This window comes from Phoca vitulina, unplaced genomic scaffold (assembly GCF_004348235.1).
Source record: "Phoca vitulina isolate PV1807 unplaced genomic scaffold, GSC_HSeal_1.0 scaffold86, whole genome shotgun sequence".
Lineage (NCBI taxonomy): Eukaryota > Metazoa > Chordata > Mammalia > Carnivora > Phocidae > Phoca > Phoca vitulina.
In genome coordinates, this window is record NW_022589789.1 from 1,857,111 (window position 1) to 1,871,013 (window position 13,903).

Below are 13,903 nucleotides of genomic sequence, written 5' to 3' on the forward strand. Positions count from 1 at the left end.
GTAACAAGGGTGCTGAAAACCAGCAAAAACTTACCACACCTTTCAGTATATTACACCAAAAAGGAAAGAAAGAGAGAAAAAGAAAAGGAAAAAGAAAAGAAAGAAACAAAGAAAACAAAAAAGGAGAAGCTATAAGGGAAAAAAATTAAGTGATTTTTGAATTTAAGTAAAGATTACACACCTTCCTGGTACACACAGAAAGCTATCCTACCACCCATTGTCAGAATTGCAAGCAGTATCTTTGTCAATAATACCATTAGGAGCACCATCTTAGAATGTGACGCTAGTTCTAATGAGCTCAAATGAACAATGCATCCCTTTGCAAAACTGGTGGAGGAGGGGCAGGGCATCACTCACATCAAGTCTGAAGTTAATGGCACCCCCTGGAGCTGTGCAGCCTAGAGTCTATGAAGTTCTACCCCCAGGCCTTGAATGTGTCAAAGCCAAACCATTAGGAAGTTGCTCTACTGTTTCTTTTACACCTTGAATCCTAGAGCCTATAGCTAAACGGTTCTGGAGAGAAGTAGGAGAGTTGCCCCCTTGGGAAGATTATATTTGGCAACGTATGGAGACATTTTTGGTGTCCTAACTGGGGGTGGGAAGACACTACCAGCATCTATTGAGTAAAGGTAGGGATACTGCTAAACATCCTACATGGACAGGGCAGCTCCCACCACCAACAAAAATTATCCCGCCCAAAATATCAATAATGCCAAGGTTGAGAAACCCTGGCACAGCTTAAGAACTTCTACTTTACTGAAAGGGTTCCTGAATTGTATGCTAAGAAGCTAGGCTCAAGTGAATACACTTTCACTGTGGCTAAACAAGACAAACACCCATTTATGAATGTTACTCTGAGGAATAAAAAACTAAAAAGTATATGGGCAATTTACAGACTGTCCTTCTCGACTGGACACCAATATTGTGGTTTGACATCACATTTCAAACCATGTTAATCAAAGCCAGATACAGAGAGGAAGGGGAAAAGCACTCATTTGATGCCTTGAACTGTCAACCTTCCATGCCCAAAGTGAATACATAGATCTAGTCTGAGGACACAGGAGACTGGGGAGCAAGGACAAGGTTGCATTAAGCCAGGCCTAAGTGGCGGTTAACTGGCTGCCACCTAGCAGGCTAATGTCCACACTCACCTACCGACATGAGCCCTTTGCTCTTTTTTCATTTCGGCCAAACACTCCTTCCCACGATCCTCTTCATTCTTCCCTTCTAGTCCTGTCACAGTGTTGTCTTACAAATACCCCGGCACAAGAATAAATTTCATTTTCAAAAAACCCAACAAATGTTCCTGTCAGGATATTTACTAGTTAAATGAGAGAAGAAATTGTCTAGATAGCCAGTCTCCCGGTTTCATGTCAGAATGCCACAGGGCCTCTCCCAGCAGAACATCTCCATCAACTCTGAAAGTCATTGCCATGCTTGCTACCCATCCCAAATCATTCTCAAGGATGCACAGGCACCCAAACATCGCCCAATATAAAAGCAGCCAATCCACTTCTGAGGCCTGAGGCCTATTTCTTACCACTCAGGGCCTTGCTGGGCTGTTGCAATGCATGCTGTGCTGTCTTATATTTGGGTCCTCCCTGACTTGTCCTACCTTAACAATGCTGCCACAGCTCCTCCTCACCTCCCCTCTTCATATACTTCACTTCCAACACCAGGAGGCTGCCAACAGCTTCTTAACTTGAGTTACCAAGTAACCCTCCTACTGCAGAAGAAAGCTCTACAAACAGCCAAGTGTGCTCACATGGCTTGCACAGTGCTTAAGATACATGGCCTGTCAGGAAAAAACATCTTCCACAGAAGCAAATGGTTTGCAAAGCAAGAGTATGTTCCCTACCCCTTAAACTTATCCCTGAGTGCTTAATACTTCAAGTCACACTTTTGAATACCGGCTTTGCCAGGCTTCCTCCGCACTTCCTACAAAATATAACAAATGGAAAAATCAGACATTAGATTTATTTTATAGAAAAGATTTGCTAAAATTAAAGTGAATAAACAATTTGTATCTCTTCAGTAACACCAACTTTAGCTTTCAGGAGACAGAAGGCGATCTCTAATGCTACATAAACCCTGTTTACCCATGCTTTTCAAGTAAAACTACACATTAAAATAACAGCCCATCGCTTACACACAGCTGGAGGCTGTGGGAAAATAAAATTACCCATATAAACTTTCAAAAGTAATCCTCACTGTAAATGAAGTAATACTTGATGAATCTGTGAGTCTGAAATTTTTGAAACTGAATTAAACACAGCATCATGACTTCATTTCTCAACCTGGACTAGGTTTTAGGGTACACAGAAGCCCTAAAAACCCCTAAAAAAAAAACCCGAAAAAAAAAAAAAGCCCTAAAACCTGGACTTTTAGGCAACTATACAAAGTCTGGATCCGTACCTAAAAACCAGAGATAGTTTAAAGGATAATTATGATTACACTTAATGGAACAGCTATAATGAATTAATATCCTAAAAGAATATAGATTCATTAATGGACAGAATACTAAATTTAGAGTGAAATCTTTTCTTGAAAGGCAAAGAACAGATGTCTTAACCCATCCATCCATTCCCTAATTCCTCTGATTAATGGTAAATTTGCAATAAGACAAGGAGTTTACCAAATATAATCAAAATACATTTAATAACTTTTCTCCCTTTTTGCCTACCAAGAACAGAAGCAACCATCAACGGGAAAGAATTTGCTTATAAAATGCTTTAAACACTACATTCATGGTTTTGCAACACTCAGCTATGAACCTCCACGGAGGGTACTTCCTATTCTTCCTCCTTAAAACCAGAAGGTCTATAATCAGAGGTGTCCAAAATAGAAGTGACTTACATTTCACCGTCCAACTAAGATTTCTACAAGGCTCCCAAAGAAACTGTCAAGGATGCAACTGCAGTTGCTAACAATTATCTTTAGTGTACTCCAGCTGTACTTTTCTCAGTGCCAAAAGCCAGCTGACAGTTCTACAGATGCTAGCGCATCTCCGCTGAGCATGGCACTCACAACTATCATACCCAATGAAGCCCCACTATACATCCCAAGTAGGGAGTGAAGATCAGGAAATAATGACCCAGGAATTAAAATTACATGTACTAGGTAATGTGGCTACAGAGTAACAAAACGAGGTTACAATAATTTTTTATCGAAGTCCTATAACCATGGGAAACAAGACACTTAGCCCAGAAATGTTACCAGCACTCAAACATTTTAGAACTCCTTTTTTAGAACTGCCTTTTAGTTCAATTTTTCAGCCATACTAAAAAACAAATTAAAAATAAAAGTTTCTTTACAAAGTCAAAATTAATGTATAAAATGTCAATATTCTGACAAAGGTGAAGAAAAAAAGATTTCAAGGTTTTCCAATCGTGTATTTAAAAGCAACAGAGATGTCCAGAGTGTAGCAAGCAGTTTGTAGCTAACCAACCCCTGAGATGCTCTCTTGTCTCAGATTCACCAACTTTCCAGGTAAAATCTTGCTGACTTGAGGTATGTCAATTTGTGTGTTGTCAGATGACGACACTCAGTTGCAGCTTTGAAACACCCCTTCCCTCCAAGAGGCAGACAGCAAAAAGAGCCCCTAGAAGAAGTAAAAGAGGACAGCCATAGGAAACAGGAACAAAGTAAACGGCAGAGGAAGGGAAAGGAAAAGTGAGTTAGATATCTTCTTCGGTCTCTGCAATTGTGGCTCTAGCTAGACTTTCTGGAAAGAAATGGCCACAAACAGCCCCCAATAACTTGTTTTGGGCTGCTTGAGCTCATTTTTCAGCCCATCAATTCCCCTTTACTTAAAGGAGTATTTTAATATAATAAATTTATGCATATATATGCCTTAAAACCTTCTCTGATTAAAAAAAAAACAAAAACCCAGCTTCAGCCTCCATCCAAGGGTCCATATTAACATTCCTAGGAACGTCTTTCCTATGACACAGTCAGCGGACCGCCTGGGTGGGCTCTATTATTTCCAGGGGTACCACTGCTCACTGCATGCATCACAGTGTGACTCTGGAGAGATGCAACCCAGAAGACCAATAAATGTTAGAAAGAGTAGTATACCTATACCAAGTTCTACTGCCAGCAAGCTTCCCATTCAAAGGTCATACAGCTCTGTATAATCTCATCCTACCCAGTTCTAAAATTCCAGTTATCCTTCTGGCACCAACTTAAGAACATGGACTGCAGTGATGTCTTTGTTAGGATGAGCCCCTCAGGCTTCTAGCTTCTCTGGTTATGGAAAGTTCAAACGCAGTTTGTTGTAGATCTTGCAACACACTTAATATTTAATGCAAGAAAATCAACATGAGTACCATGTTCATAATAACATACATTCATCAAGTACTCTCTGGAAGCATTTTAGCCCCATTTTGATTCTCATTTTAGGTACCCCAGGGCATAAGGCTAAGCAGGATTTTTTTTTTTTTTTACTTTATTAAAATACTGAGTTTATTTCACATGTATATTTTTGTCTCCCCACCATTTCCATTTGTCTGACCACCACTACTACTCTGTCCTATCATAACATTCCATACATTCTTAAAACCAAGCAAAGGGTGGAGTTCCATCTTTAAAAACTAAACAGGCATTTTGGACAACACATTCCTGGCAATGGAACCTGAACAACATTTATCAGACACGGTAGGGAAAGTTCTCACTCTGCATTATAAAAAGGACAGCCAGATATCAACTGTTACAGAAATGAAATAAGACAGAAAATTTTAACAAACTGTTTAAACTATTTTCTTAAAAAGACTTCCTCCACTGCCAGAGATCTTGAATAGCCTCTTGGTCAGTCATCTGGAAGCAATTCTTCACATAACTGATGAACTTGGCTTCCACTTTGGGAAGAGAACCACCTTTTTCTATACTTGCTTGCATTTTTGCTTTAATGTCTTCTACAGAACTAGGTCCTTTCGGTGTTTTGGGCATCTTTTCCTGTTTTTTGAAAGATTCTTGACCTTTTGTTCTTGGTGTTGATGGTTTTGAGTCTTTTCCATTCTGGTTTGATTTTTGTGCATTTTTGGCTAGAGTATCTCACATAGATTTCTTTACTGGAGCCTTTTCTTCAGCTTCCTCATCATCAAAATCATCATCATCATCATCTTTATCATCATCTTCATCATCATCTTCATCAGCAGCAAGTTTTACTTTTTTCTGTGGAACCTTGCTACCACTTCCAGGGGCAGAACGCTTTCCAGATATACTAAGGAGTTTCACGTCCTCTTCCTCTTCATCTTCTGACTCTGCATCTTCCTCCACAGCTACTAAGTGCTGTCCACTAATATACACAGGCCCTGAACCACATTTCAACCATTAAGACCACAGGTGGTGTTATTTCAAAGCCCCCAAGAGAAACTGTTGGCTGTACAGACATTTTCAAAGTTGCCAGTGTGACTTTAATTGGACTGCCTTCATAATTCATTGCCTCGGCTTCAACAATGAGCAATTCATCCTTTGCACCAGCTCCTAAACTGACCGTTCTTAAAGATAACTGGTGCTCATTTGCATCATTATCCACCTTAAAGTGATAATCCTTGTCAGCCTTTAGTTCACAACCGAAAAGATAGTTCTGGGACCTCAGGGGGCTCATGTCCATGTCCATCGAATCTTCTATGGGGTGGTGGCACGCACTTAGGTGGAAGAGAAGGCAGACGGAGATAAACGAATACTGTTCCACACAACAGCCACACAGGATGGAATCACACCAGGGAAGTAGGCAGGATTTTTAAGCACATTCTCTTTAAGCAGAAAGGAAAGTGAGGCTCAGCAAGATGGAGGTCCTACAGTAAAGGCAGAGCCATGTCTAGAACATGGGTCTCCTGATTATTAGGCTCCTGCTCTTTGCCCTCCACCACACTTCACAGAGCTAGAGGCACATCCTGTAAACCCCCAGGAAGAGCCTGTCCTGGATTTATCCTTCTTGAGCCCTGCCTCATTCTTCAGGAAAGGTAGGATAGAATAATGTTGAGTCTCAGAGCATAGACAAGAAACAGTGTCCTGATCAAGATTCCCAGCAACAAACTATTCAATGTTTCAAGCTGATGTAAAATGCGGCAGGGAAAGTGAACTCTCTCCCTCCTTGCAGGTACAAGCTGAAAATGATACTGAATGCATGATATCAACTGCTATGGACTCACCCCGGCTGCCTTTTTGTTGACTCATGAAAGGATTCGTACTTTGAAGTATGACAGGCATGATACCGTCAGTAGCACTCTTGTGAAAATACCAAATGCTGCTTCCTTCAAGTAAGCCCAATATGACACGCTTGGAGCTAAATCTCTGACCCTGTGTGACTAAAACAGAATTTCAAAGCTACTCACATGTCTTACAACTTGTCATTTTTCTTTCTATTGGTTCTACCCTTTCCTAGATAGGAAGGAATTTAATCTTTGTATTAGTTTCATCCAGCCAGAAATGTGAAAGTCAGTCATCTCTTAAGATGATAAAGACAGGGGCGCCTGGGTGGCTCAGTTGTTAAGCATCTGCCTTCAGCTCAGGTCATGATCCCAGGGTCCTGGGATCGAGCCCCACATCGGGCTCCCTGCTCCGCGGGAAGCCTGCTTCTCCCTCTCCCACTCCCCCTGCTTGTGTTCCCTCTCTCGCTGTATCTCTCTCTGTCAAATAAATAAAATCTTTAAAAAAAAAAAAAAAAAAAGATGATAAAGACAATCAGCTTTGTAGAAAACAGTAAGAAAATCTACCATTCTATAAAATTAATCTTCACTCCTCTCAAAAAGTAGGCAGAAAAGTAAAAATCCTAATCACAAAGTATTGCTAGCTCAAAGCATACAGACAATGAATGAATGTCTTAAAACAAAGTGGGCATGGGCCAGGTATGAGGGCAGGGGGTCAGTTTCTAGACCCAGGTCAGTCCCTAATTAGCTGTCACAGGGTAGTTGAGACGTGGACCTCTAGCAAGTGATAGCAGATTGAATCCCAACTCTGACACTAACCAGCTATGAAACCTTGAGCAAATTTCTTAACCTTTCAGTCTCAATTTCTTCTCCTGTAAAATAGGAAGAATGATATAAAGACTTAAAAAGATAATACAAGTCAAGTAATTAGCACAGCACTTGGCCCAAAGTTAACACACAGTAAATTCTACTACCCTTGTCCATGATCTGCATGACTTGGGCAAAAGACTGCACCTCTCCAAGATTCAGTTTCCTTATCTGTAAAATGAAGACGGGGAGCAAATGACTCCACGATTCTAAACTAGAGAGGAAAATAAATAAGTAAAGGTCGTGGAATCTTCATCGGTGCTTTGGAGAATGGCCCTCTCCACAAACCTTTAAAGTGCACCTCTCCATACTGCCTAATATGCCTCAGTCCATGCTTGGTCAGGGTGTCTTCAAAATCTTGCAGGCAGTGCAGCTAATAAATCTTAGTCTGGAATGAAAGTCCACAGGTATGGGTTTTGCCCATCAGGCTGGAAATGGTAATTGGGTCTGAGACACAAGAAGAAGAAATCCAAAGAGATGAGGTTGCAGATATCCAAAGAAATCAAGAGCAGTAATTTAAGCTAATACTGTGACAGGTAACAGCTTAGATTATAAATTGCTCCTATGTCTCCCTACCCTTGTAACAGTGAGTGCACTTTTTCCAGTTTTCCTTCCCAGACCTAGGATGAGCCCCTTAGGCTTCTAGTTTCTCTTACTATGGAAAGTTAAAACACCATTTGCTCTATATCCTAGAACACTTCACACTTAATAAAAAAAATCACCAGGAGTGGCTAAGTTCATAATTGCATATATTCATGTAGTACTTTTTGGATTATTAAGCATTTTGGCCTCATTTTGATCTTTAAGGATATAAGGCCACAGCTAAAGCCATTCATCTTAAGAGATAAGGAAAAAGACTAAATATATCACATTGGTTTTTGTTGTTGTTGTTGTTTTTGTTTTTAAGATTTTATTTATTTATTTGACAGAGAGAGAGATAGCAAGAGCAGGAACACAAGCAGGGGGAGTGGGAGAGGGAGAAGCAGACTTCCCGCTGAGCAGGGAGCCCGATGCGGGGCTCGATCCCAGGACCCTGGGATCATGACCTGAGCCGAAGGCAGCCGCTTAACCGACTGAGCCACCCAGGCGCCCCAATATATCACATTGTTAAACAGACTACAATTAGCCATGATTTATTTTGGTTTAGGTTTTTTTCTTTCTTTTGTTATGCCTTAAAACCTTTCTTAAGTTTCGTTTTCAGGATTTCACCCTACCTGCTACCTCTCAAGTTAAAACACAAACAAAACCAAGTTTCATATCCACTCTACTTTCATTATTACAAGTCTTGGTCTTTCTCTACTTCCTTTCTGTTCTTCTCATGCAATAAATACACATGATGTACTCTGACTCCAACATCCTTAAATTGCTGGCTTCACTCATTCATTCAGACAAAGATAGAGTGCAACCCCAGGACTAGTAAATGTGTGATGGCTAGTCAAGCAACAATGGAAAGTTTCCATGTGTCAATTACTGGCTGTAATTCAGGGTAAAAGGCACTTAGGTTACATCAGCAAACAAAAGGAAAAGGTTCTATTGAAATTTACATACTAGTAGGTAAAATCGCTATTATTATATATGTATATACTTATAACATATAGGTGAAATGGAAGAAACTAATTCAGAGAATGTATACTAGGACTGCTGATGGGGTAATAGGAGAGATGTTAAAGGGGGCCGTCAAGAAGGTGTCACTGAAAAGATGAGGCATGAACCAAGACTGAAGGCAGTTGAAAGAGTTACCCAAGAGGAAACACAGAGAAAAACATTCCAGGCAGAGGGACAGAGCAAAGGCCCTGGGGTGAGAGCATGTCAGGTGTATTCAAGGAAGAGCACTGAAGGAGGCCAGTGTGGCTAGAGTGAGCTAGCAAGGTGAGTGGGGAAGGCAGGCAGATCACACAGGGCCCGGAAGTCCATTGTAAAGCTTTTACTTAATATGAAATAAGGAGTCACATGTTAAAGTTTTTAAAAGGATCTCACCATGGCTGCTATGTTTGTTTGAGAACAGACTGTAATAGACAAAGATGGAAGCAGGGATATCAGTTAGGTGGCTTAGCTGAGACAAGCAGCAGGAGAGGTTTTGAGAAGTGGTTGGATTCTGGATATATTTTGAAGGTTGACAGCCACTCTTTCCTAGCAGACTGGATATAGGATGATGGAAAAATTGGGTTGTCAAAGGCAGCTGAGCTACAAAGAATGAAATTGCTAGCAACTATTCTGAGGCAAAACCCTAAAGTGGCACTTCAGTACAGATGTTACAGGCATTCTATCCTGATTTACTTGGTCTCATCAAATCTTAACTTTTCTTTAAGTCCACCCCTCTTTCTCTCCTCCCACAGCAATAATCTAATCAGGGAAGGCCAGTCTATTAAAGATACGTGATGATGCTTCTCAGAGAAACTGTGGCTATGACTGTAAAGACAGACACCCTCTTCCAGAAAGCAACCCCAGGACTAGTAAATGTGTGATGGCTAGTCAAGCGACAAGGGAAAGTTTCCATGTGTCAATTACTGGCTGTATGACTTTAGGCAAGTCATTTTTCCTCTCTCTGCCTCATTCTTTTGTGTTACAGTAAGGATAATCGTCCAAGGGCTACTGTGAATACCAAGTGAGTGAACGGGTATCCAGCAGTCAGAGCGGCATTTAGCACAGAGTAAACAATACGTAAGGGTTGCAAGTATTACTATCATTGTCGTTAAGTCTTTTTGTTAATTCTCAACCTCGGAATAATTGTACGAGAAATAATACTTAGGGAGCTGAGTCTAATATACATTTCCAAAAACGTGAATAACCTAACACTAAGGTACACTGAGTACAAAGGGCAAGTTGCTGGTAGGTGTCATGGACGCCTAACTGCCCTAACTCAGTCACTGAAACACTACAGGGCAAATATTACCCATTGTGTGTGCTGGGCAGGGAAAACATGGATTCAAACCTCATATCTCTGTGATTTTAAGAAATTGACCTATCACAGAAGCCCCATGAACTTCTCTGAACCTTTCAATTCTAGTTGTCTGAGCTGTCTCTAAGGATAAAGATGGTACTTGACCACTTCGGCTTTTGTGATATACTCAAGGATGCTTCAGGTATAGTTTTTAAATGTTTACTAATCGGGCGCCTGGGTGGCTCAGTTGGTTAAGCAACTGCCTTCGGCTCAGGTCATGATCCTGGAGTCCCAGGATCGAGTCCTGCACTGGGCTCCCTGCTCAGCAGGGAGTCTGCTTCTCCCTCTGACCCCCCCCCCCCCCCCCCTTGCTCTCTCTTCATTCCTCTCTCTCCAAATAAATAAATAAAATTTTAAAAAAAAAATAATAAATGTTTACTAATCATCTACCAATATAATTCAGAAGTTAAAATCTATACCTATTTCTATATGCTATTTAACTTAAGTCTGTTCCCTTCTCCCAGCTTCTGATACTGAACGAATTTCTACGGAAAATGCCCCTGAACAACAGACCTAACCAGGCAGGGATTCTCAACCCTACCTGCATCTTCGAATTACCTGGAGAACTTTAAACATATTAATGCCAAGGCCCAGTCCCAGATTTCTGGTGTAACTGAAACCAATATTAAGAACCACAGATAGGTAAATCCTAGCAATATTATTTATTGAATTTTGGGAGAGAGAGAATATTGTTTAAATAGTGAATGAGCATTTCTGGGTTTAAACTAGCATCATCGTATGAACTGAGTTCTGGGATAAGAAGACACTAGGAACCTAGATTAGAAACCTTTTTAACCTGCCCTAGAGTCTCTTAAGCTATCCTGAACTTCCAAAACAAGAGTTGGTGGTCTTCCAAATGTTTTCTCAAAGCTTACTTGATGACCAAAACTGAGATTTCTTTCAAATGAAATAACACACAATACTATTCTATTTTCCTCCAGCAAAATCCTTCTAAGACTTAGTGCCAAATCCCTGGTAATAATTCCCCCCCCCCCCCCCCGCCCCGGATTCCTTGCTATAGTCAATAATAGTATGCAGCTTGGCCCTAAGAAACATGAATCTTCCTTTTGTCTGTATTTTTCTAATTCATTATATAAAACATAAAGCCTCTTCCCAATATTAGTGCACAACATGGAGAAATTACTTCCAAATGTTTTTGCCTATCAGCATTGTATAAGACTGGGTAATGGCTTTCTATAATAAACTCATTCATTCCTTTAAAATATAATACTTATTAAATCTTTACTATAGGGGTGCCTGGGTGGCTCCGAAGGTTACATCTGCCTTTGGCTCAGGTCATGATCCCAGGGTCCTGGGATCGAGCCCTGCATCAGGCTCCTGGCTCAGCAGGGAGCCTGCTTCTCCCTCTCCCTCTGCCTCTCCCCCTGCTCATGCTCTCTCTCTGTATCTCTGTGTCTCAAATGAATAAATTTAAAAACCTTAAAAAAATAAAAAGTAAATAAATCTTTACTATATGCTAGACATTTCCTTCAGCTGCTTGGATCATACCAGTGATCAAGACAGACCAGACCTTAATATCCTTCTAGATGCCTTTAAATGCATGAATTTAAAGTATAACTGTAGTTCAAAGACATCTAAAGAGATTAAGATAATTTCTACACTAGAAATTCATGTGGAACCCTAATTTACTAAGTGTTTACTAAAACCAGATGTTATATTAGTCCCTTTAATATGTGGTACTCATTTAATAAAGTTGCTGTCCTGCAGAGACAACAGTACTATTTAAAAGAAATTACAAGAGGCCAAACAATGAGAAAATTCTTTCCTTTAGCAGTTTAAATTTGGCTTTCCACACTAGAGGGAATTCTCCATCCTAAAGCTGTCAAGAATGACTTATGACAGACTTGTGTCAATTCATTCACACAAGAAATTTTTTCATCTTAGTTCAACTACATCAACTGTGAGAAGACTTGGGGGTTAAAAAAAGAAAAATCACGTTGTCATAAGAATATATTTCCAATTTCACATTTTTTAAGTTGAAATTATGCAAACTGTGTTTCAAGCATGATGTATAAACTACCTACCCATATTAAGCCACATAGCTTAAGGATAAATTAGTACGAATATACTGCGAGACAAAATTAATAAATACACATTACTAGGTGCAGTGTCCTTTAACTTTACAAACACTAGTCCAAACATCACTCAGCTCAATCAGAAATCCACAGGACTGTAATTCTGCCCCAAGCAAAAACTGGGTAACAACCCAAAGATGTCTCCAAACCATTTTGATAATAATTGAGTTTGTTGTTTCGTTGTGTTTTTTTTAAGTATTCAGGTGAAGCTATTTGATTCCAATCCTGCACACACACACACACACACCCAAAAAAAATCCTTTTTAAAATTGTTAACGGAAAGAGGAAACTGCCAATTGGGATCAATTTGTAAGTTTCCGGGAAAGCTGATACCCGCCAACCCTGTTCCCCCAACTCCAGGTAGAGACTGATTCCAAAATGGGATTCACTCCTCATTTACGCCAAGGATCATCCATTCCCTTCGCCTTCTAAAGGACAAACGAGCTCACCCTTCCCGTGAATAACTTGGCTTGTGGCTACGTTCACACAGTGGCTGGAACGCAGGCTCTCGGGCCGCCCCCGCCCCAGCACTGGCCGCTCAAGTCTGGACAAGGGCCAGCTCTTGTCACCTCTCGACCTGCACCCCTCCGCCCCCGCGGTACTCCCGAGCCGTCCGCCGGCAAAGTTTCCCCGCCGCTCGCTCGGGGGCACAAGCCAGGGGGCCTCTCGGGGTCTCCGGGACCCCGGAGCTCCCGGGATTACCGGGACGAAGACCCGGTCCTGCCCTGATTACAGAAGCAGGCTGAGAAAGCCAAAGCAGCCTCGGCCATACAGACGCTGGGGGTGCAGACAGAGCACCGCGGATGCAGGAGGGGTGTGGGGACGTCAGGAGCGGGCTCGGCGAGGCCGCCGCCCCGCGACCCGGACTCGCCCGCGCTCACCGTCGATGTTCTCCCGGTCGCTGATGTGCTGCAGGTTGCAGCCCGTGTCCTCGCGGCTCAGGTCCGTGTCGGGCCGGTAGGACTCCAGCCGGGAATGGGCATTCCTCCGGAGCTTGGGGCTGGACGACACGCAGCACGAGGTAGTGTTCCCCATCTTCGGTGGCCCCCAGACTCCTGCTGCTCTCGCCTTCCTCCCCGTTCCCCGGAGCGGGGCGCGGGCGGGCGCGGGGCGCGGGCGTGGAGGGGAGGCTCGCCCGCCCGCCCGCCGCCGCGGGAGGGGGCGGAAGCCGCGGCCGGCCCCCGGGTCAGCAACGGCGGCGGCGGCGGGGCCTCGCCATGGGCGGCGGCGACGAGCGGGCGGCGGCCCCGGCTCCCCCTGTTCCCCCTCGGCCTCCGCGCTCGCCCGCCTCCGTTCGGCGGGCCTGTCCGCGGCGGAGGAGCGCTCGGGTCCGCGCGACTGCGGCCGCCGAGCCTAGCTCACCCCGCCGCGGCCATGGCGGGCGGCGCCGCGCAGGCCGCCTCCCCCCTCCCCGCGCTTCCCGGACGGCGCCCGGGTCCCCTGCGGCGGCGGCGGCGGCCTCCGCAAGAGGTTCCGGTTCAAGCAGGGGAGCCGCGTGTCCGTGCGGGGCGGAACGGCAGGCGGGCGTGGGCACGGCTCTGGGGCCCGGCGCTGCGAAGCCAGGTGCTGCCCGCGAGGATGCTCGGGAGCCCTCCCCCGCCGTCGGCGCCCGCCCCCGCCGCAGCCCCCGCCCCGCCCCGTCGCAGCCCCCGCCCCGCCCCGCCCCGTCACCGCCTCTTCCCTCTGCCCTGGAAGCAGATCGGCGGCCGAAGAGGGAGGTCCCGTGCCGGCGCGGCCCCGCGCAGAGTGTGGGGTCGGGGCCGGGGACTGCGCCTCACGCAGGCAGGCGTAGGAGCCACAGACCACGCGGTTGGAAGCTCGGCGTCTCGAGGCCCTTTCTTTCCCGC

The 13,903-nt window shown here is 43.8% G+C and overlaps 2 protein-coding genes across 2 annotated transcripts in view; both read right to left on the reverse strand.

Moving 5' to 3' along the window:
• Positions 1 to 13,197, reverse strand: part of CCNY (cyclin Y) — a 222,985-nt gene extending 209,788 nt beyond the window's left edge. The window contains exon 1 of the mRNA XM_032395666.1: positions 12,938 to 13,197. Within this exon, the coding sequence (XP_032251557.1) occupies positions 12,938 to 13,091 (154 nt within the window). The 5' untranslated portion in view covers positions 13,092 to 13,197. The remainder of the gene's footprint in view (positions 1 to 12,937) is intronic.
• On the reverse strand, positions 4,671 to 6,495 carry LOC116626377 (nucleophosmin-like). Its single transcript, XM_032395667.1, is given in 2 exon segments — positions 4,671 to 5,328; positions 5,330 to 6,495. Coding segments are annotated over 2 exon segments (858 nt in total). The 5' UTR covers positions 5,621 to 6,495; the 3' UTR covers positions 4,671 to 4,761.
• Positions 13,198 to 13,903: the final 706 nt, after the last annotated feature.